Source organism: Eumetopias jubatus, unplaced genomic scaffold, assembly GCF_037043125.1.
Source record: "Eumetopias jubatus isolate StellerSeaLion01/CBP00866 unplaced genomic scaffold, mEumJub1_p1.0 scaffold_3, whole genome shotgun sequence".
NCBI lineage: Eukaryota > Metazoa > Chordata > Mammalia > Carnivora > Otariidae > Eumetopias > Eumetopias jubatus.
In genome coordinates this window covers 36,107,846-36,129,488 of record NW_028274809.1, presented here as the reverse complement: position 1 = coordinate 36,129,488, position 21,643 = coordinate 36,107,846, and the positions used below count along the sequence as shown (strand labels likewise).

The window sequence follows — 21,643 nt, the reverse complement described above, 5'->3', positions numbered from 1 at the left end:
AAAAAAAGATAGGTGACTAAATCCTATAGAAGGATTGAGTTCAACCTCTTTTTTATTTTTTTACTCATTAAAATAAATTCACATTATATGTTCTTACTAGACAAGAACATAATCTTTCCTGCTAAACAAAATCTATGGAAAAAATTCACTTCTTTGTGCCTTATGGCGAGAGAGCACCTTGTACTAAAGCAATATAAATATATAAATACTAAGGATTTACATAAAATTGCCAGAATCAACAAGTGGTTTCTTTTAGTTCACAAAGAGGCTACATATTTTGATTTCTTTCAAATAAAATTCTTCCACTGATACCGTTCTCTCTGCTCAAAAGCAATACATTCCCTAAACCTTCCGATTTTCCATTTAAACTCCAAAAAAGATAAACACAATTCCTTGAAGTCAGGCCCAATACCACCATTCCATCTCCCTATATAAACATTAAAAAATTAGACAAGTCTGGCTTTTGGAGTTACCTCTAAAATGAACAACAGGTCATCCTAAAAGCGGGAAGGTAAAAATGGACAATCATGCTTTGAAAAAGGAACTTTATTTTCTAATACTCCCCACACTTTAGTCACTTAGTACTTGATCTTTTAAGGTGAATGTTTTAAAAAATGATTATTCAAAAAATGAGAGTTGAATACAGAACTCAGGAATAAAGAGTTCAGGAAAATCAAGTAAGTTGAATCCATTTTTAGGTTTGTTCACGATAATTAAAGGTAGTTCAGCAACCATTTTATCCATCCAATTCAGGAAGGCTTCTAATGTATACAAGGACATAAACTTGATACAGAGTAGGTTCTCATGAAGTTTTAACAACAGCTAGAAATACCTTAGGGTGATTACAGACATTCAATAAACACCTGTTTTTGTTGAACAGAGAATTTTCCACTCCACAGCTACAACCAAGCTCTTTGTATCTTCCTTTCATCTTCATTGGCCAAAAGAAAACTTTGTCGTGATTGATATTTTCCTTAAAATTTAAATGAGGACTTAGATTGGATCACATGAAAATACTTCCTTCCCCATATCTTCCAGAATTCCCCAACACTTTCTTTTATAGCACATTCAGCACAGTTCTTGCATTCTTGGGGTGTAAATCCAATCAATGCTCTTCCCCTAGTACCAATTCCCTGATCACTCACCAACTTTTTAACTTGAGCTTCCATGTAATTAGGATACAGAAGAAAAATGATCCCAAGGTCACTGTAAGCCATGTGTTGAAAGTCTTCTGAGGTTTCTGTAGCTTCTTGGTTTCCAAAATCCTCTACATTGCAAGCTATCTCAATTTTCCCTTCATGAGGAAAAGTCATTGTTTGGACACCCTTCAATCCATTGGCATTTGAGCCCTGAATGGCACTCAAGATCTCTTTTCCCAAAGCCAAGTCTTAAGAGTCTATGGTAACACTGCAGCTCATCACATATGGGTTGGCTCCAATGCCTAAGTCATTAAAAGAGCATGTTAATCAAGCAAAGCAAAAGCCTCATTTTTGAAGATTCTATCCTTTAGCCAATTTCAATCCAAGAAACTTCCTTTACTTTATTTAAAAAGAGTTCAAATATTCCTCATTATCAATTCCAGAACTGTCTAAAGGTTATTTATTTGTTAATTTGTTTGTTTATATATAACAAAGCTATATTTGAGCTAAGGCTGATACTTTTATCTACTCTAAAAGTACCTGAAAGACACTTTTTTCTAGAATAGTTAAGAAGAGCCCAGACCTTCTAAAATATCAACAGAAAAAGGAAAGCACACTTGATAACTAAATATCAACAGCAGCAAAAACCCTTGGCCTTTCATTCATCTCCAAGACCATTTCCACAGGGGTTGAAATTCAGTGCCAAGACTCCGGGTCAGGAAGATAGGAGTAAACCACACTATGTCCCCATCCCTTCCTCCCCAAATACACACCTGTCATCATTGAGTTACATTAACATCTGATTCAAATTAATCTCAACAACAGTCTTGACTAGGGAAGAAGGTGTCTAAAAAGTGACACACGGCCTTGGAATTAGGAAGGGCAAAGACACTTGTGTCTCATGAAATGTGGATTTGGCAGGCTTGGGAGGATTATGTATACCTTCTTCGGTATAACCTGTTGGAGGCACCTCTTTCTTTTTTCCAGCTTCCCAAGGGACTGGGACTGTCACTGCCACTCTAGAGCGCTGTTACTCTAGAGCTCAGGGGCAAATGTCCTGGCTTTTCCCGGCCTCAGGGATGGTGTAGCTCATGTTACATAAATAGCCCTGCTCTAATTATAGTTTACAGTATAAGATGGACAACTTGGTTAAATTAGCACTGGCATAAAAAGCTTAGGTTTGCAATTTCTTCATTTTGGGGGAACCTTACATTTCTAAAAGCAAAGTTAACTAGAGATAGATGGGGGATAAAAGGCTGACCTCATCTTCAGCATATGACAATCACTTAGCTACTACTTCAACAATATTTTACTGTCATTGCTTTCTCTTGCTACTTTCAAACTTATTACTCATGATGTCAGTCTCCATCAGAGATATCCTGCTGAGTTCACTTTCTCCCAGACAGCCGTGGTTTGGGGGTTTTGCTGCCTAGCCTGTGTACTTTCATACTAATAGATGTTTTACGGAAAATCAGCACACGGAAACCACATTTCATCTTTTTCCCACAAATGTACAGAATGAAACATTTTAACTCCCGAAGCTGGGCCTCCTCCTACTGGGAATTCTGCAGGAATGAATCAGATTACATTTCTCCATAATGCTGGTTTCATAAAAATTAAATTTCCTAACAGTCAATACATCTCTCTCTCATAATTTCATATACCAATCACTTACTCTAAATATCTTTGAGAATTATATCGGTTTTAACATTTCACAGAGTACAATTGGAAATTTTTTTGTCAATGCTAATGTCATTCATTAACAAAATATCCAAGCATGGTTTCTCTCTCTTCTGCCCCTCAACAGGTAATGTTACAAATAGTCCTATTTCTTCAACGTGGATATACATACCCTACTCTGACTTAAGAAGTGGCCTCATCTTTACCATATTCCCAACAAATAGTTGGATCACACTCAGATTTTGCTAAGGAGTATATATGTACTGGGTTATAGTAAGAACAACTATTCAAAATACATATTGTGCCTACTGTCCTTTGATCTGCCAATCAACATTCAGATATTCACATGCAGTTTATCCCATTGGGGAAGCAAGTGACTTTCTTTTTGTTGTTGTTGTTGTTGTCTTTTAAGATTTTATTTATTTATTTGAGAGAGAGACAGAGCACAAGGGGGGGGTGGAGCAGAGGGAAAGGAATAAGCAGACTCCCCACTGAGCACAGAGCCTGATGCAGAGCCATCTGAGCTCCATCCCAGGGCCCTGAGGTTATGACCTGAGCTAAAGTGAGAGGCTTAACTGACTGAGCCACCCAGGTACCCCGGGGAAGCAAGTCATTTTCAACAGAAATTCCTTCATAGAGACCCAGGGCTCTTCCTTCCCACACTACATTGGCATGGGCCATTCCATCCCTATAGCCATGGGACTTTTCCTGAATCTCCCACCCAGTAAATTCTAAAGGGTCTTTTACCACCACATGCCTAATAACTATCCCTATTGTTTTTTAAGAGAGTGGGGGCGAGGGGCAGAGGGAGAGAGAGAGAGAGAGAATCTTAAGCAGGCTCCATACCCAGCCAGGGCTCGATCTTACAACCCTGAGATCATGAGCTGAAAAGAAATCAAGAGTCAAAGATGCTTAACCGACTAAGCCACCCAGGTGCCCCAATAACTATCCCTTTTTTTGTAGAATTTGCAAAGTTGATCATTTGTGTTAATAAATGAATTCATTGCCTAAGATAAATTATTAAAAATTTAAAAGTTTAGATGTTAAGCCTAGAGTGCAAGAGTTCCGTAAAGAAAACACTTGTCCCAACAGTTTTATTTAATTAAAATAAAACCCTATTTTAAAAAATTCCTTCAAAAGTACACTTTAAACTGTTTCTGTGAAAAATAAAATTAAACATCAGAAATAGCTTTTACATTCTTTTAACTAACATAAGAGGCAACCACTTAAAACAATAGAGAATGCTCATCTTTGTATATGCCCTTGTTATATGTATTTTAAATTCTGTTAAACTTTAGTTACACAATAGCTTATTTTGTTTTAGAACTTTACCTTATTCAAGCAGTGAATACAGAGACATTCAATGAATCTGAGAAGTTTCTGAACTAATCAGGTAGTAGTTTCCTCCCTGTGGGGTAATAAGGCCATGACCCATTTCACCCTTGAAAAAAGAGAGGGAAAGAGGGAGGGGAAAAAAAAAAAAAAGAACCCTGCTTTCTGCCCAAAGGCATGCTTTTCCAATTTCCTCCATTTAATCCCTCCCAAGTCCAGCACCAATATGGTGATCCAATTCTGAAGAATCAAATTCTGTGTTTAAATTCAGCAGTCCCATTGACCTTATTCAAATGCTGCATTTGATTTTTTATGCTAATTTAAACTTAGTGAGAATTTTTAAATAAGGGAGATAATTAATCCCAGCAAATTGTATTTCTAGTTAAATGTCACAATTAAAGTAATTCCATTTTTTGCTCTAAAATTAGAAACCTGATGTGAAAGTTTGTTTCTCAGTTTGCGGTTTCGCTCCACTCCTGCCTCCCGCAGATTGGCACTCGGCTGCTCTGGCGGCAGCATGAATCTCCTCACTGCAAAGCTGAAATTCCAATTTTATTCCAACGCAACTGTCAAAACGCCCTGAAGCAAGCTAAAAACAAGGAAAAAAATCTTTGGTATGATTTCACTTTCCATGTGTTCTTTAATGAAAAATTTATCATTCTAAATATTGGTGTTTACTCCTAGTTAAATACTTTTTTTTATCAAAAAGAAAAAGAAACTGAGATTCAGTTGCTATTATTTCACAGGGAAATATAACAGGCCTGATGTTTTCCTGACAATTCTGTTATTTTCTTGTGTGGAAACACTGTATTTATCATATACTGTATGGCTGGTGATTCAGATATTGTAGAGACCTTATGGTGAACTGATATAGATGTAAACTCTTTATGCCAGATTGTTTAAGCAGAAAAAAACCAAATGCACTTAATTAACATCTGATGTGTAGCTTTTGCAAACACAAATGCAATATTTGTGTTTGAGCACTGGCAGTAATGACTGTGAACTATGCTATTAATGTCTGGTTTAAAGATGCTTGTGGTAGGACCACGTCTGGAATAACACAAATAAAAAACTGCATTCAGACAAAACAATAGTGAAGAGCCCATTAGAAAAATGAAAAAGTAGCACTCAGAAGAAACACATGTATTTTTTTCCCTTTAGATCAAAATTATTTTCAAAAGAAGTTCCAGGCACCATCATCTTCAATCAATTAAAGGTGAAAAAGTTCTATATATTTTCCTCTACAGAAAGATTTTCATTTTAAGGGGTCAGAAGTGGCTTAGAGATGTCTTTAGAAGTTCTATTTATTTTATTAAGCTACTTTTTGGTGGCTAGTATGAAAACACGTGTGAGCAAAGAGTCGAGATGGTATTTTGGGACATCTTGCAGTCTTATATTTGAAGAGAGAACTTCAAATTTGTGGATTGCATTACAGTTTGAATAAAGAGAGAGACTCTTGTGGACCGAGGTGCAACTCCCTCACTAAATATGCTTTTACTGAAATCCTGCTGGGTGCCAGGAACCATGCAGGTTGCTGGGTAGAAAAACACAAAGAAGGTTAAAATAAGATAAAACCTAGCCTAAATGTGGTCTTTGTTTCAGAGTAATTCACACAGTAACAAACAGACTCGGAACTCAGGTTCAAAAACATAAACAGTTATTACACCAAAAGCAATTAGTCATCGTTACATATCAGTACTTTACATTTTTGAGAACATGTACTAAAAGGAAACCGCAGCCGAAACAGGACATTTGATGACTAAAGCCATAAAACTCAAACATAATTGCTAGGCCTGATGCTCCCATGGCAGGAAGAATGCAGGACTCTTACGCATGCGGCTGGATCCACAGAAAATAAAGCTATTGAGAATCATATGGCCCTGGGCTGGGAATGGCTCCCCAAGGGTCTGAAATCAAGGTCCGCCTCTTGAGGACACTTGCCTCTGCTCAGCTGTCTTTCTGCAAAATGGCTAAGATGCTTTCCCACTCTGTGAGGAATTGGGAGCCTCAATTTCTCAATTCTGAATCTCTCAGAGTAACAATAACTCAGAAAGGAAATTACAGAGGTAGGTACACATTAGCATCGTCAGGGAATGAAGCCAGCCCATGTGAGGGGGGGAACCTCAGGTGACTTGCCGGCTCCCAGGTATTCCACAGTAGAACAGCGCCCTTCCCCAGTTCATGCGGAGACCAGACCTAAGTCCTTCACGTTTCAATCCCAGGTTGGTTACATACTTAATTACACACTGAGAATTTCATCGTCCATCACCCCAACTAAATTTACAAGAAAACAAAGAAAATTATGAAAACAGGGTCTTTAAAACAAGACTTATTCGGGACACCTGGGTGGCTCAGTAGGTTAAACGTCTGCCTTCGGCTCAGGTCATGATCCCAGGGTCCTGGGATTGAGTCCCGCATCGGGCTCCTTGCTCAGCAGGGAGCCTGCTTCTCCCTCTGCCTGCTCTGCCTGCCACTTCCCCTGTTTGTGCTCTTTCTCTCTCTCTCTCTCTCTGACAAATAAATAAATAAAATCTTAAAAAAAAAAAAGACTCATTCTAAAATTAGAAATTATTTCTCAGAGGCTAGGTAAATTTTTGGTATGGAGTAAATTGGGTTATTCAACATCAAGAAAAGTGCCTGATGCTGCACTTCTTATTTACAGAGAGCAAAGTAAGCAGGGGAAGCTCTCAGTAACCCACTTAAAAAACTGGATGGAAGTTCCTGATTCCAAGATGTACCAATTCCCTCCATCGACGATTCCTAAGGCACCGTATGAAACTACAGCTCAGAGAATTGTCCTTGTATTTTTAAACAATGATGCATATATGCAAGGCCAGTCATGTAACATACCATCCAGGAGTGTTTAAATTATCTCACAAATGTTTAGGGTTTTTAAATATATACGTATAAAGTATTTATTTATAGACCTAAAAGTATCAGCTATTACTGCTTTGCCCTTATTTATGTTCCCTATAAGCCAGCCAACTACAAACTTTTAAAAGGAATTTGGCTTAAAAGATTTTGTGTGTTTGGCACTAACTAAAGCTGTTAATCATTTCTGAACTCATTTTTTTTTTTCTCCTCTCTTTATAATACTCTTAGGGAACTTCAAAACTTCAAAAACCTTATAGGTTCTGCCTTCACTCAGGTACTAGGTAGTACAGTTAGCTAGAAGTGTTCAGCTGAGAGCCCTGACCATTTCTATTTAATTTTTTTAAGAAAAAAAAACAAACAGCAACAATGTGTTGAGGCTTTTCTGTTTTACTGGGAGGAGTGAAAAAATATGCTGAGAAACACTGATGTAACTAAAAAGGTTAGAAAAGTATACAAAGTCGTTCAATTTAAAAATAAGGAGGGAAATTGCCATTGCTGGGAACTAAATTCACTGAAAAACCAGATGAATAACATCTACCCTAATGATAAAAGTGTTACAAATTCTACTTCAATAGATATTATTGTAAAAAATTAAAGCATTTACTCCTTCCCACATAAATGTTCTTTTAAGGGAGAATTCATGCTAAGATTTCAGTTGATCCTATCTCTTAAATTTGAATTACAATCTGGTTTGTGAAATATTAGAAACTGTTTATCCACATCCCTTATTCACTGTTCCTCCTTGAAACATTTTCTTTTTCTGCTATTAACATCTGCTTTGAGCCTCCTAAATGAGGGGGTCTCTTGATGAACGATGGCCTGCCTAACTTGGCAACTCTTGCAATTTTCAAGTTTTTTGCACAAACTAAGATTTTTACCACTTGTCAGGAAAGACATGGCGAAAAAAGTTGTGCTAATATTTCCTTCTTATCTTGAATCTTCCATCTAACCCAAACTGAATGAATGCACTGAAACCCAGGTCTTATAAAACTGACCACTGCAGGGCACCTGGGTGGCTTAGATGGTTAAGCGTCTGCTTTCGGCTCAGGTCATGATCCCAGGGTCCTGGGATCGAGTCCCACATCGGACTCCCTGCTAGGCGGGGAACCTGCTTCTCCCTCTGACTCTGCCTCTCTCTCTCTCTCTCTGACTTTCATGAATAAATAAAACATTAAAAAAAAACCCACTGCAAAACCTTAATAATTATCCTTTATGAAGACGATAGAAAATAATTACAAAATTGATTTAGAGAAATTTTGAAAGTAATTTGGAAGCATTAAGAATTTAAAAATATTTTTCTTATAAATATATGAGATAAATAAAATACATGCACATATATTTTACAATACTGAAATCAAACTGTTCATAGTACTTTATATCCTTTGGCCTTGACACTGGCTACCCCTTCTTCCTAAGACTCTTCACATCTCCACATGGCTAACAGTCTCACCCCTTCAAATCTTTGCTCCTATGCTGCCTTCACAATGATGCCTACTTTGGATTATCCCATTTATATTTTTTTAAAAGATTTATTTATTTGGGAGAGAGCACGAGCAGGGGAGTTGGGGCAGAGGCAGAGAGAGCGAGAATCTCCAGCAGACTCCACGCTGACTAGGTAGTCCAATGCAGGGCTCAATCTCATGACCTGAGCCGAAATCAAGAGTGGGATGCTTAACCGAATGAGCCACCCACGTGCCCCTGGATCATCCCATTTAAAATCATAACTCACTTCCATCCTAGAACTCATGATGACGCCCCTTGTCCCATTTAATTTTTTTTTCCTTTAGGCTACACCACCTATCATTTTTCTATCACACTATATAAATTCCTTATTTATTAAGCATTTTATTTATCATCTGTATCTTCACTTCCTCCCCACTGGAATATAAATTCTTTGAGGACATATAAATTCTATTTTGCACAATGATGATAGTGCCTGGCACATACTAGGTACTTAATAAATATTTGTTGCCTTAATCCATTAATTACAAATTTTCTCTCTACACTGTATTGTATTTTCCACGTTGCTAAAAATTCTTCCCAAACTTCACACTTAATTGCTTGTGCAACAATATTTCACGTGGGTATGCTAACAGTCTGCTTAACCATTACCAAATTCTGAACATTTACAATGTTTCCAGTATCCATGGTCATAAATAATGCTTTGATAAACACACTTGTAGATAAGTACATGCACCTTTTATTATTTCCCTGGGATTTATCACTAGAACTGGAATTCCTGCAAGGCAGTTCTATGCATTTTGAGAGCTGTTGATACATATCACTGACTTGCTTCCAGGAGGTTTTTTTATACTACCATTAGCAGTATGAGTGCCTCTAACTACATCTTTCCCAGCACTAAACATTACCTTTAAAATACCATCTTTAAACATTTTTGTGCCAATTTTGGCAACTTAAAGTTTTAACTTAGGACTTGCAGATGTTGATGAAATTATTCATGTAAATCACAGCTCTCCGTGTGGAGTGAAATAAAGCAGAAATGAGAAATCCCGAAGGGTTATCCATTTCAAATCAAACAATGTAAAATAGGTGAGGATGGAGCAGAGACACAGATTATCTCAACCATAAGCTGTTCTCTCATGAGATGGGGAAGCAATATCCACTTTGGTTTAAACAATTACAGACCAAATCTGTTCCTAAGAGACTTAATATGAACGCTGAACTCAGATTTACTATCAGGTTAAATTTCTTCCCAAATACTGATGCATTCATTCTCACTGCACCACAAAAACAAGAATTAAGTTTTCAAGGGTTTGCTTAATCTAATGCTAAAGCCAGTTCTTCTGTCCCCCAATACTGGTAACCCCATTTCTAACTCCTGTCCACCTGACCAATCCCAGTCACCTGGCACCGCAATGACGTGGTCTGTGGTGCGATCCCTTCAGGATTCAGTGAGCTCAAATTAGAAACCAGGAAACAGATTTCTTGAAAGTTAGAAAACTTACACTTCTACATTTGTGAGACAAATTGTGGGAAAATATGTGAGGTTCAAATTGGCAGGAGGCAATCAGTTTCTTCCTTTTTTCCATAACTAAATACTAAAAAACATTTATAATCACTCTTTAATAAATCTCTCTACAGTGGATTTAAAAAATGGTCCTTTAGGACACCTGGGTGGCTCAGTCAGTTGGGTTTCCGCCTTCGGCTCAGGTCATGATCTCAGGGTCCTGGGATGGAGCCCCGCATCATACTCCCTGCTCAGCAGGGAGTCTGCTTCTTCCTCTCCTTCTGCCCCTCCCCTCTGCTCATGCTCTATCGTAAGTAAATAATAAAATCTTTTTTAAAAAATGGCCCTTTAGTATCATATCTGGCACTTAGACATGATTTCAACTTCACAGTGTTATGAGGGAGATACAATTACTATGTCCATTTTATAGATATGGGAACTGAGGTTTAATGAAATTAATGGCTAATACACAGCCAGGCCAAGATTTGAGCACAGCCTCACAGCTTATGCTTTTTTCATTGTACTGTTCTACTGGATTGTAGATATCATTTGTTTGAGAGCAGAATTCTACACAAGGTCTGTGTGTAACCACAGCGGAGCTATGCCTCAAGGAAATGTGCCTGCCCACCTCTTGCTCCCTGGGTATCTAGTATTTTAATAACTGCTAGGTAGGTATTAACAACCAAAATGTTACCTAACGTGATTTAATTTTTGACCCCCACAGAAGATATTTGAGAATGGAAGAATTAAGACTCAAATAAACAGCACTGGGCTGGAGACATGCAGGAACGGGGTTTTGGAGAGGGGCACTGCCTTTTCCTAAAGTCAGCCCTAAGCACAGGAGATGAATGGAGTAGCAGAGAGAGGCAAGAGCTGATGAATCCAAGGGAAGAGAGAACACCTTCCCAGTGTTTGTTCTCTCTGTTCTAGGTGCCTGTTGCCTAGAAAAGCTTTTCCCCAGGGTGGCTCTAGAACTGATTTCAAGCTGTAAGCATCCACCCTGCCACCCTGGATGTTCAAGTACTGAAAGATTTTCCTACGAGCTCAAAGTAGCCTCTGATCAGGTCCCTACCCCTCAAGTGTCCCCATCACACCCCAGGATACAACCTCATACCCGTAGACACAGCAGCAGGCCCCCAGGCACCTTCCCCAGTGTCAGGAGCTGCAACCATTCTCATCACTGGCCATGTTGCAGGGCTCATTAAAGATCCTGAATATCACTCTTGGGGGCTCTCATCAATTACCAGGGCTTCTAGCCTCTCCAGTCAGCTTATAAAGGCATGGATGAGAGTAAAAACTAAGAGAAGACTCACTCGATTCAAGGAGGAGCCCCCAACTGTAAACCCTTCTGCTGACATGGGAGAGACCAAACAAAGGGAACCTCAGGATGCTGATAAGTTTAAAAACAAAAGCAGGACAAAAACATACTGAGAACCTGTTAAACCACATCTAAGCAGGTGCCGCTCCCAGGTCAGATTCAAGAGCACTGAGATCCCTCCTCATAAACCATCCAGTTGCTTCCTTCTCTGGACAGAACGCACTTCTCAGGCAGGTCAGCCTCACTGAGGAGAAACACACCACAGCCAGAGACGTGAAGGACCAAATTCTCAGCAAGGCCCACGAGCAGCAGGAAATTTTAACAAAATTAAATTGAAATTAAACCCAATAAAAAAGTAAAGCATATAATTTTTTATAGTGATAAAACATATATAACATAAAATCTACCATTTTAACCAATTCTAAGAGTACGTTAAGTATCCTCCCATCACTGTGTAACCATCACCACTATACCATATAATTTATACAATTTTTAAAAATCAAAGTTTGGGTATAATTAATTTTCCCTTGAAGGTAGTCTCATGAAAAAAGTTTGTCTTTGTACAAGGAAGCTAAAATCCTCAACCCAATACAAATCTAGTTTTGCAGGGAAAATTCATCACAAGAATTAATGAAATCGGTGCCTTCAATTTTTAAGCAATTTTATGACAACACCAAGTTGTGTATATTGTTAAGAAAAATAAAAAGTTAAGAGTAAAAGGGCCAGATCCTCACTGGAACCTGTAGCTACATGTACTATTAAATTTAAATTTTCATTAAATTAATTGGAAAAGAAAAAGTGAAATTGTCACTATTTGCAGATGACATGATATTATATAGAGAAAACCCTAAAGACTCCATCAAAAAACTGTTAGAACTAATAAACAAAATCAGTAAAGTCAAGATCAATAAACAAAAAGCTGTTTCATTTCTATACACTAATAACGAACTATCAAAAAGAAAAAATAAAGAAAATAATCCTGTTTATAACTGCATCAAAAAGAATAAAATACCTAGAAATAAACTTAGCCAAGGAGGTAAAATGTATATTGAAAATGAGATGTTAATGAAAGAAACTGAAGACAATACATAAAAATAGAAAGATATTCCATGCTCATGGATTGGTAGAATCAACATTGTTAAAATGTCCATACTACCCAAAGCAATCTACAGATTCAAAGCAATCCTTATCAAAATTCCAATTGCATTTTTCACAGAAATAGAATACACAATCCTAAAATTTGTATGAAGCCACAAAAACCCTGATAGCCAAAGAAATCTTGAGAAAGAAGAACAAAGCTAAAGCCATCATGCTCCCTGATTTCAAACTATATTACAAAGCTGTGGTAATAAAAAAACAGTATAGTATTGGCACAAAAACAGACACATATATCAAGGGAACAGAATAGAGAGTTCAGAAATAAACCCACACATATATGGTCAATTAATTTATGGCAAAGGAGCCAAGAACATACAATGGAGAAAGAACAGTCTCTTTAACAAATGGAGCTGGGAAAACTAGACAGCCACATGCAAAAGAAGGAAACTAGAGCACTATTTTGCACCATACATAAAAATCAACTCAAAATGGATTAAAGATGAGTGTGGGGCATCCGGGTGACTCAGTCAGTGGGAGCGTCTGGCTCTTGGTTTCGGCTCAAGTCATGATCTCCTGAGTCGTGGGGGCCCAATCCCACGACTCAGGAGATCATGACCAATGCTCAGCGGGGAGTCAGCTTAAAGACACTCCCCCTCGGTCCCTCCCCCCACTTGTATACACACTCTCTCCCACTCTCTAAAATAAAGAAGTCTTAAAAAAAAAAAAAGACTTGAATGTAAGACCTGAAACCATAGAACTCTTAAAAGAAAACATAGGTAAGTTCCTTGCTATAGGTCTTAGCAATGATTTTTTGAATCTGACACCAAAAGCAAAAGCAATGAAAGCAAAAATAAATAAAGTGGGACTACATCATACTAAAAAGCTCTGCAGAGCAAAGGAACCCAGCAACCCAGCAACCCAGCAACCCAGCAAAAGGTAACCTTATTGAATTTAAAAATGGCAGAAGATCTAAATAGACATTTTTCCAAAGAAGAGTTACAGATGGCCAACAGGCACATGGAAAGATGCTCAACATCATTAATCATCAGGGAAATACAAATCAAAACCAATGAGAAATCACCTCACACCTGTGAGAATGGCTATAATCAAAAAAGCAAGAAACAACAAGTGCTGGTGAGGATGTGGAGAAAAGAGAACCCTTGTGCACTTTTGGTGGGAATGTAATTTAGTGCAGTGCTCCCTTTGGCAGCACATATACTAAAATTGGAATATAATTTAGTGAAGCCACTATGGAAAACAGCATGGAGGTTCCTCAAAAAATTAAAAATAGAACTACCATATGATACAGCAATTCCACTTCTGGGTATTTATTCGAAAAAAATGAAAACACTAACTTGAAAAGATATCTGCACCACCCTGTTCATTGCAGGATTATTTACAACAGCCAAGAAGATATGGAAGCAACCTAAGTGTCCATCGATGGATGAATGGATAAAGAAATTGTGTCTGATACATACACACATAGTATTTTTCAGCCATAAAAAAAAGAAGGAAATCTTACCAGTTGCAACAATGTGGATGGACCTCGAGGGCATTATGCTAAGTGAAATACATCAGACAGAGAAAAACAACAAATACCATATGATCTCTCGTATGTGTAGAATCTAAAACAAACAAACACCAAACAAAAAACAAGCTCATAGATACAGAGAACATATTGGTCGTTGTCAGAGGTGGAGTGTGGGAGAGTGGGAGAAATGGGAGTCAAAAGGTAAAAATAAAAATTTAAATTTAAATACATAAATAAAATATAATTAAAAATTAAGTTAAATGTGGCACTAGTCACATTTCAAGTGTTAGTAATCACACGTGGCTAGTAGTCTCCCTATTGGACAGTGCAGACATAGAACATTTCCATCATCACAGAAAGTTCTATTAGATAAACATTTCCATCATCACAGAAAGTTCTATTAGATAAACACTATAAGGAAGTCTAATGTTTCCACATTATTGGAGGCTACTCTGAATGACAACTTGTTTTTCATCCTCTTCCTCCATTCGTCATATCTGGATTTTCCCTCTCTAACCTTATCTTCCAAGGCAGATTACAGAATTGCTTTCCCATTTTTTCTGGAGAACTGTCCCAGAGGACTTCTGTTTGCTGCTGATGGCATCTCTTTATGGGTCTAATTACAGTCCCCTGTAAGCAAGGATAGAGATAACATACGTGTGTGTGTGTGTGTGTGTGTGTGTGCGTGTGTGTGTGTGTGTGATGTACAAAATTTAGGTATTTAGAGAATGGTGGTATTGCCTTGGTGTGGCAGCAGTGTAGGCCTTCTTCATCTGGAGGTACATTATGGAAGAACAGAGGCTAAGATGGGCCTCTAGCCACAATAAGCACAGGAAATCTGTCCAACTGCAATTTTAGGGTTTGTTCTTTGTTTTCTGTTTCTAATGTAGACTGCCATGTTGATGGGAGGGGTAAACATTTTGTACGCCTGGGTTGTATGAAATCTTGGGAAATGTTCTTTCTTTCAGTCAGGTTGGGACTCTAGCATTGGAAGCCCATGATGTTGTACACACCACAAAGAAAATCTCCCAAATTTACTAAGTGATCTTTGCTTCTTTAACACTACATTAAGATACTATAGGACACCGCTGATAGGTAGGGCCAGATGCCTGGGACACGTACAGCCAACTGAGGTTTAGGAATTGTAAAATAATGTTTAGGTGGTTAGCTAAATTCTCCCCTCAAATCTGGAATGGCAGGGGGTGGGCATGGCAAAAACATTTAGGAGAGTTAGGATATTGAGACATCGTAACTCTGACAACTGTCCAAATTGTTCTGATCACCTGTACCTGCTCCACCATAACTCAGAGTGACTCACACTTCGGCTGCTGCAGGAGACTAAAGCACAAACTGTGATGCCTAAAGTCTCTCCTACTAAATAGTGTGACATATTTTCTGGCTTTACCCAGCTCTCTGCCTATCCAGGCCAGCACCTCCATATGGAGCTATAGTTCTGGAGCACTGCAGTTTATAGAGCCCGGAATGTCTGCAAAGAAGGATTTTTGGAGCCTAGTACCTAAAGGGCAAAGCTGTGGGAGATACTTGCAGTAGCAACCCCCAGCTGTTAGTCAACAATGGGGGTTCAAGGGCAGGGGTGCATTTTGTTTAGTGCAAATCACATATGCTTTCTTGAAGCCAGAAGATATCAGTTTGAATATCATTTCTGCTCCTTAATACCTATTTGGGATCTTGAACAATTTACTGGACATCTCTGAGCTTCAACTTCTCTGTCTGTAAATTAAAAAAAAAAATGTTTTAAAAGCTTCCTGTAAAGCACCAACTCATTATCTAAAAATTTGGCAATTAAAAGGAATAGGAAAAAGCATTTATCCTGCCTTTCCTGTATAAACTGTGTTTCAGGGTAGCTAGATAGCCTGAACTGAGGAAAGATTTTTAACAGAAAAAATCCAACTACTAAATGTACAAGTAATGAAGTAAGTAGAAAATCATCATTTTATAGCCTCTAAGAAATAATGGTTTCAGACAAAGATCATCAATAGATGAATACCTCAATTGAACTTCAAATCAATCAAGCCTCTAAATCTAACTTAAAGTTTATTAAAAAATATGAGAGATGAAGATACAAGTAAATTATGATACCACAAGGGAGTAAACAGATTTGGGACAACTGACCCAGTTTCTGTACCAGTAAGGACAGGAAAAAAGGGGAAGGGCGATACAGGGGGCACTGGTCTAGATCAACACCAGGAGAGATACAATGAATCAGTGTTGTGCGTGAACCATGTGGAGATCCAGATTCAGATAAGCCCATCACAGGAAGACATGTGCCCAGATTATACAATGGATACGAGGTGGTACCAGAGAATTCTCATTTTGCTGGGTGTGATGACACTGAGGTCATGTGAGAGCATGTCCGTAGTGCTTAGCGACATATATTCAATACGTAGGGGTGAAATGACATGATCTTTGGAACTTGCTTTAAAATACTTCAGTAAAATCAAAGGAAAAGAAAAAAGGAGGAGGAAAGGAGAGAAGAATAAAGGAAGTAAAGAAAAAAAAGAAAGTGAAGAAATGACTCAATAGAATGAATGAAGAAATTAAGCTTAAATAAGCTAAGAAAAGCACCTGGCATGAAGCCTGCTGCACGGTACTCGGTAGACGCTAGCTTCCTTTCCCCTTGGCAAGCCCACACCACTGTTCTGAATTCTGAAAGTTCTGAATACCTTCCTGGACTGCTATGTCTGCACTTACTAGAAACCCCAGGATATTTTAATGACGCTCCTCTTCCATTATGTGTTCTACACAAAATCAGGATGGAAGGAATCCAATTTAATTTTTGTTCTTTAATGAAGCCAGAAAAGGAAATATTTCATTATTCAAGTACAATGAAAAGACAACCAAAGCCAAAATGGTAGTAATAGAGATAGTACGCTATACTATTCATATTCAAGGAACTAACATTTGTGTTTCTAATAATTGCAACTTAAGGGTCCATGGCCGGTGGGTATTTGTAATTTTGCTGAAAAGTAAATTTAGATTGCCTGTATTTTCAAGAAAAGCATCAAATTTAGTCAGAAGCTTACTAGCAAGTTATTTTATTTGTGATATAAATTACATATTCAAAAGAGCTAGTTTTAATTTTATCATTTTATTTACAATTAATCTACGTTAAAATCATCCCACGTAACTTCAAATCCTCACATCATGCAAATCAAACAGGCCTTTTGCAGAAGATAAAAATTCTGAATACTTCAAGCTCGACCCAGTGGGAACCGACTCCATTGGTTTTCAGGTAAGTGGGTTATTATTTAAAACAACAGTTCCATGTGCATTTCCTGTGAAGCCACCACTCCCTCTCCAGTGGAGTCAAACGCTTCCAGAGCGGGAACTTTTAGCACTTGTAATGAATCCCCAAAACCCAGAACATCTGAACTAAGAATCCCTGCTTCTTATTTGTGTTCTCCGTCCACTGAAATTCATTTTTCTCTCTCTCGTGTTCACAGAGTATTTTACAGCTTTTATAGGACATAACATCAAACCTCATCTACTTGTGTTATACAGTTAATTGTGGACTTTTGCTCCTCCATTAGGTTTCATACTCCCTGAGGCAGTGCCTTGTAGTTAATCATGTGTTAGGTTGAATGACTTGAATTTGGTTCCTAAGCCCTTTGCAGGCATTGGATACTGCAAACCTGAAGAATGGGGTCCATTCCAAACACACAAATGACAGTAAGGAGTCACTGTGCTAACAAAGTGAGAAACCCTGGGATCCATTTTCCAGCATTATTCTCATGTTTTCCAAGCTGTCCTCATCAGCAGCCATCAAAGCCACCAGTCCCTGTGGGCTACCTGAACCAGTCGGTACTGTCAGACAAGGCAAATATCTGAATCACCTGGTACAGAAAGAGTATGATGCCATCGTGCTGGTCTTGAAACAGGCAAAGCAAAACTCTGCAGCTTCCTAAATGGTGCTCTATTAAAAGACCAATATTTTTTCATTTTTCTTCCCTTCTTGACAATCTTTTCCCACCATCATTAACAGTTCTGATCTTTCAATTTTCACTAGTTTTATTTTGAAAAGGCTGATAAGTGATATTTTTTTCAATGTATTTTAACCCTCATGGTTGAATGACCTTATTTACTCAAAAATGATTTTTAGCCATTTCTATACATGTACATTTATCACTTTTAGTCTTAAATTTAGAGACTTCTATGAGTTTGCTTATACCTCTTTGCAAAAGGAGAACCGTTGCAATGAGAAGTACCTCAATGCAATGAGAAGCTTAAGCTTCATATTCTTAACAAAATGCTTTTCTCTGAGCCTATAACAGACATAAGTGTGGCTAAAATGTACTATTTAAAGAGAAGATACAATAAGTTGTATGTAAAGACATTAAGAATCTGCTTAATTAAATGGATATGCCTGCCTTACACTAACATACACTTCATGTCTACAGTAGTATTTAATATTGTCCTTTGCCCTTCTGCTTTTGTTTCTTTCAGGAACAATTTAGGACTACTGGCATAAATGGAGTTAAAATTTAACTGTTAAACAGACTTGCATTTCAGCAGCTCGAGGAACATAACTGATGAGCTCAGGTTTGTTATATTTTCAATAGCACCCAAAAGGTACAACTAGAAAAAAACTCAGGTCTGTCATTCCCTTTCCTCTAGGAATAGATAAATTTTCCTTCCTCTGACCCATGGCATGATGTGTGGCTTATTATTAATATTATTTTCAAACCAGAACTCTAGTGATACTCAAACAAGAATCAAATTTTTTCATAAGTACATAGCAATCAAAAAGAGTATTTTTCAACCCTGTCACCTCATATCCAATAACAAGAAAAGGGAAAGAAGCACAGAATCTAAAAATTAAACTGGGTGCTAGACTTCAAATCTTACAAGCATCCTCTAGTTTCAGTCTAGCTCTCTTAATATAGCCAAGATTTTTGTTTAGTTGATTTATTTATGTATTTTTTAATGAGAAGAAAAAAAAGATTCTCTACCAGAAGCCATAAAAATCTCTCAGATGGTAAAACAGATAGCCCTAAAAGTTTTTGCCTAAATTCATACACATACCTAAAATAAAACTGGCCCATTCATCTCACTACGGTCCTTTGAAAGAGAAGTCATTTGAAAATACAGCCTAGTAGTTCGATGCTGCACTGCCTCTAATTAAGTGCAGACTAGGGAAAAATATTCTTAGTTCAACCCATGGCAGGGGGCAGAAATTTCTCTCTTTGCAATTCAAGATTATTTTAAAGACAGACCATTTCTTTTCCAATATCTCCATCAAAAAGAGCTGTTAAGAACTGTCTCCCAACCATCCAACCCCAAGAGCACGAAGCTACCCAGTATTCACCCCATATGCTTGGCTTTGAAGTGTGAAGCTGGGACGTCCCACTGGACTCTTCAGCCACCATCAAAGCCATCTCATTACGCCCAGCGCTGAGAGTTGAAGCACGGGGCCCTAACCGCTCCAACACAAACACTGCATTAACAAAGCAACCACAATATTCCTCCCCCACATGGCTAGAACTTGAAGAAATTTTTACCATATGTACACATGCACAAGATACGAAAATTTATTATGCTAGAACATCATTGAGAAATACATTAAACATGCTGACTAGAGCTGGATGTTATTCTAAGGGACTGAAAAAAAATAAAATGCAGCTGATCTTTATGATGAAAGAACAGAAACATCAGGCTGAAAAACAAGATCAAGTACAATTCCTAAATTGTATTTCTACTGACACATTCTGTTGCCTGTTCTTTCTTGAAGTAGCAGAAAACAATTTGGGGGGGAAACAAAACTCTATGGCACATCTCTGGATGCTACTGTTTACTCTGCCAAGTTCATTTCTAAAGGACAAATAAGCTTACAAATAATGACACACTGATAAAAGCATCTATGATTCAAAATGAAGAGGACTTACTAAGAAAAAATAATTCCACTTGTGTCTCTGAGTTGTCAATTTATCATTGGCATGGCGGTAAAAAATAAAGTGCAAAGAAAAAACTTGTTACATGCTATGGAAATGAGGTAATCAAGAAATGAGGGTAAACACTTGATTGGTTTTCATGTAAAAACTAATCTGTCAAAATATTTTAAAATATTTGTACCTAATGACTCCATTCCTTTAGAGAAATTCTTGCATTTGTACACAAGAAAGACTATTCAAGAATGTTCACTGCTGCATTATTTGTAGTAGGGAAAAATGAGAAATAATCTGAATGTCCACAAATAGAGAAATAAGTAAAATGTGATATATTCATACCATGATATTATATAGCAATTAAAAGGAATAAACTGGAACTATATGTAATACCATGGATAGATTTCCAAGATATCTTGCTGAATAAAAAAGTTCTATCTTGATCGCATTTATATTACAAACACACACAAGCAATATTATATTGGGTTTATGAGTATATACATACATATATGTAAACAAAAGCATGGAGAAATTCTGAATTCAGAGTGCACATAATATCCTCACACCATAACCTGGCAGGGGGTGGTCAGGGAACCAGGAACGGGGATGATGGTCAGAGGTGAACTTTAACCTTACATGGAACACTTGAAATGTTGAAAAAGAGAATTAATATAAAGTCCTAGGCAAGGTCTAATAAATAAAAAGTTGTGAGGATCCTTCATTCTGCTGCTGTCTTGATGCAAAAACATGAGTAAGTTTCTTAGTATTTCTACATCTGGGGCGCCTGGGTGGCTCAGTTGGTTAAGCAACTGCCTTCGGCTCAGGTCATGATCCTGGAGTCCCGGGATCGAGTCCTGCATCGGGCTTCCTGCTTGGCAGGGAGTCTGCTTCTCCCTCTGACCCTCCCCCCTCTCATGTGCTCTCTCTCTCTCTCTCTCACTCTCTCAAATAAATAAATAAAATCTTTAAAAAAAAATTTCCACGTCTGTTTTTCAGCTATAGAATGAAAAAATTCATCTATCTTCTATCTTTATTATAAACATTAAGAATTACATGCCTCTAAACTCTTCATATATCATATACTTTCATGGAGAAATAGGTATCCATGAAAATATATAGTATATTAATAGTTTTGGGGTACATTTTATACATTTTTTCACATCCAAGAATCCAAGAATTTTGTTATTTCCTTGTATATGACATATACTTTCATAGAGACGTGTATATACAAAAGCTTGTTATTCCCATGTAGGGCATATGCTAAGATAATTATCACTTTGTGCAGACAGGATATCACTCATTTAAAGAATTATACTTTCCTGAGTGACCTAGCATATGTTACTTATGCTGTATTCAGTAATATGAAATAGGCACTGAATATTATTTTGCAAAGAAGAAGCTGTCTGCTATAGAGCTTAGAATTTTAGAGCTGAAAGCACTTTACAGATCTCCTTCTCAAGAGGTTTTCAAACATCTTGTCCTGCAATCCTTTTTCTCAAAACGCACCCTATTTGGAATCCTGCTAACACAAAAGGGAGACCAGGGATCCGTTCCCTTTATGGTGGAGGGCAATCGCCTGGGTCCCCACTGCTCAGCACCCTGCTCCACCATGCCACAGAGAATCACTGCAAACAGTGACAGCTATACTTACGGGTGGGAAGCAGTGTACCAGAACCTTTACATACAGGCATTATTTCTCATAATCCTCCTGGCAGGATGATATTATTCCCCACTGAATAGAGCAAAACCAAAAAAGGACTATAAAAGAGACTAAAAAATTTTCCTAACATCAGCTGGCAA

The 21,643-nt window shown here is 37.7% G+C and overlaps 1 protein-coding gene across 1 annotated transcript in view; it reads right to left on the bottom strand.

The window, feature by feature from the left end:
• Nucleotides 1-974: 974 nt before the first annotated feature.
• FTCDNL1 (formiminotransferase cyclodeaminase N-terminal like) overlaps nucleotides 975-21,643 on the bottom strand; it is a 35,831-nt gene continuing 15,162 nt past the window's right edge. Inside the window, 4 exon segments of the mRNA XM_088021956.1 lie at nucleotides 975-1,441; nucleotides 11,429-11,445; nucleotides 11,447-11,524; nucleotides 11,526-11,610. Coding sequence (XP_087878082.1) covers nucleotides 975-1,441; nucleotides 11,429-11,445; nucleotides 11,447-11,524; nucleotides 11,526-11,610 — 647 coding nt within the window.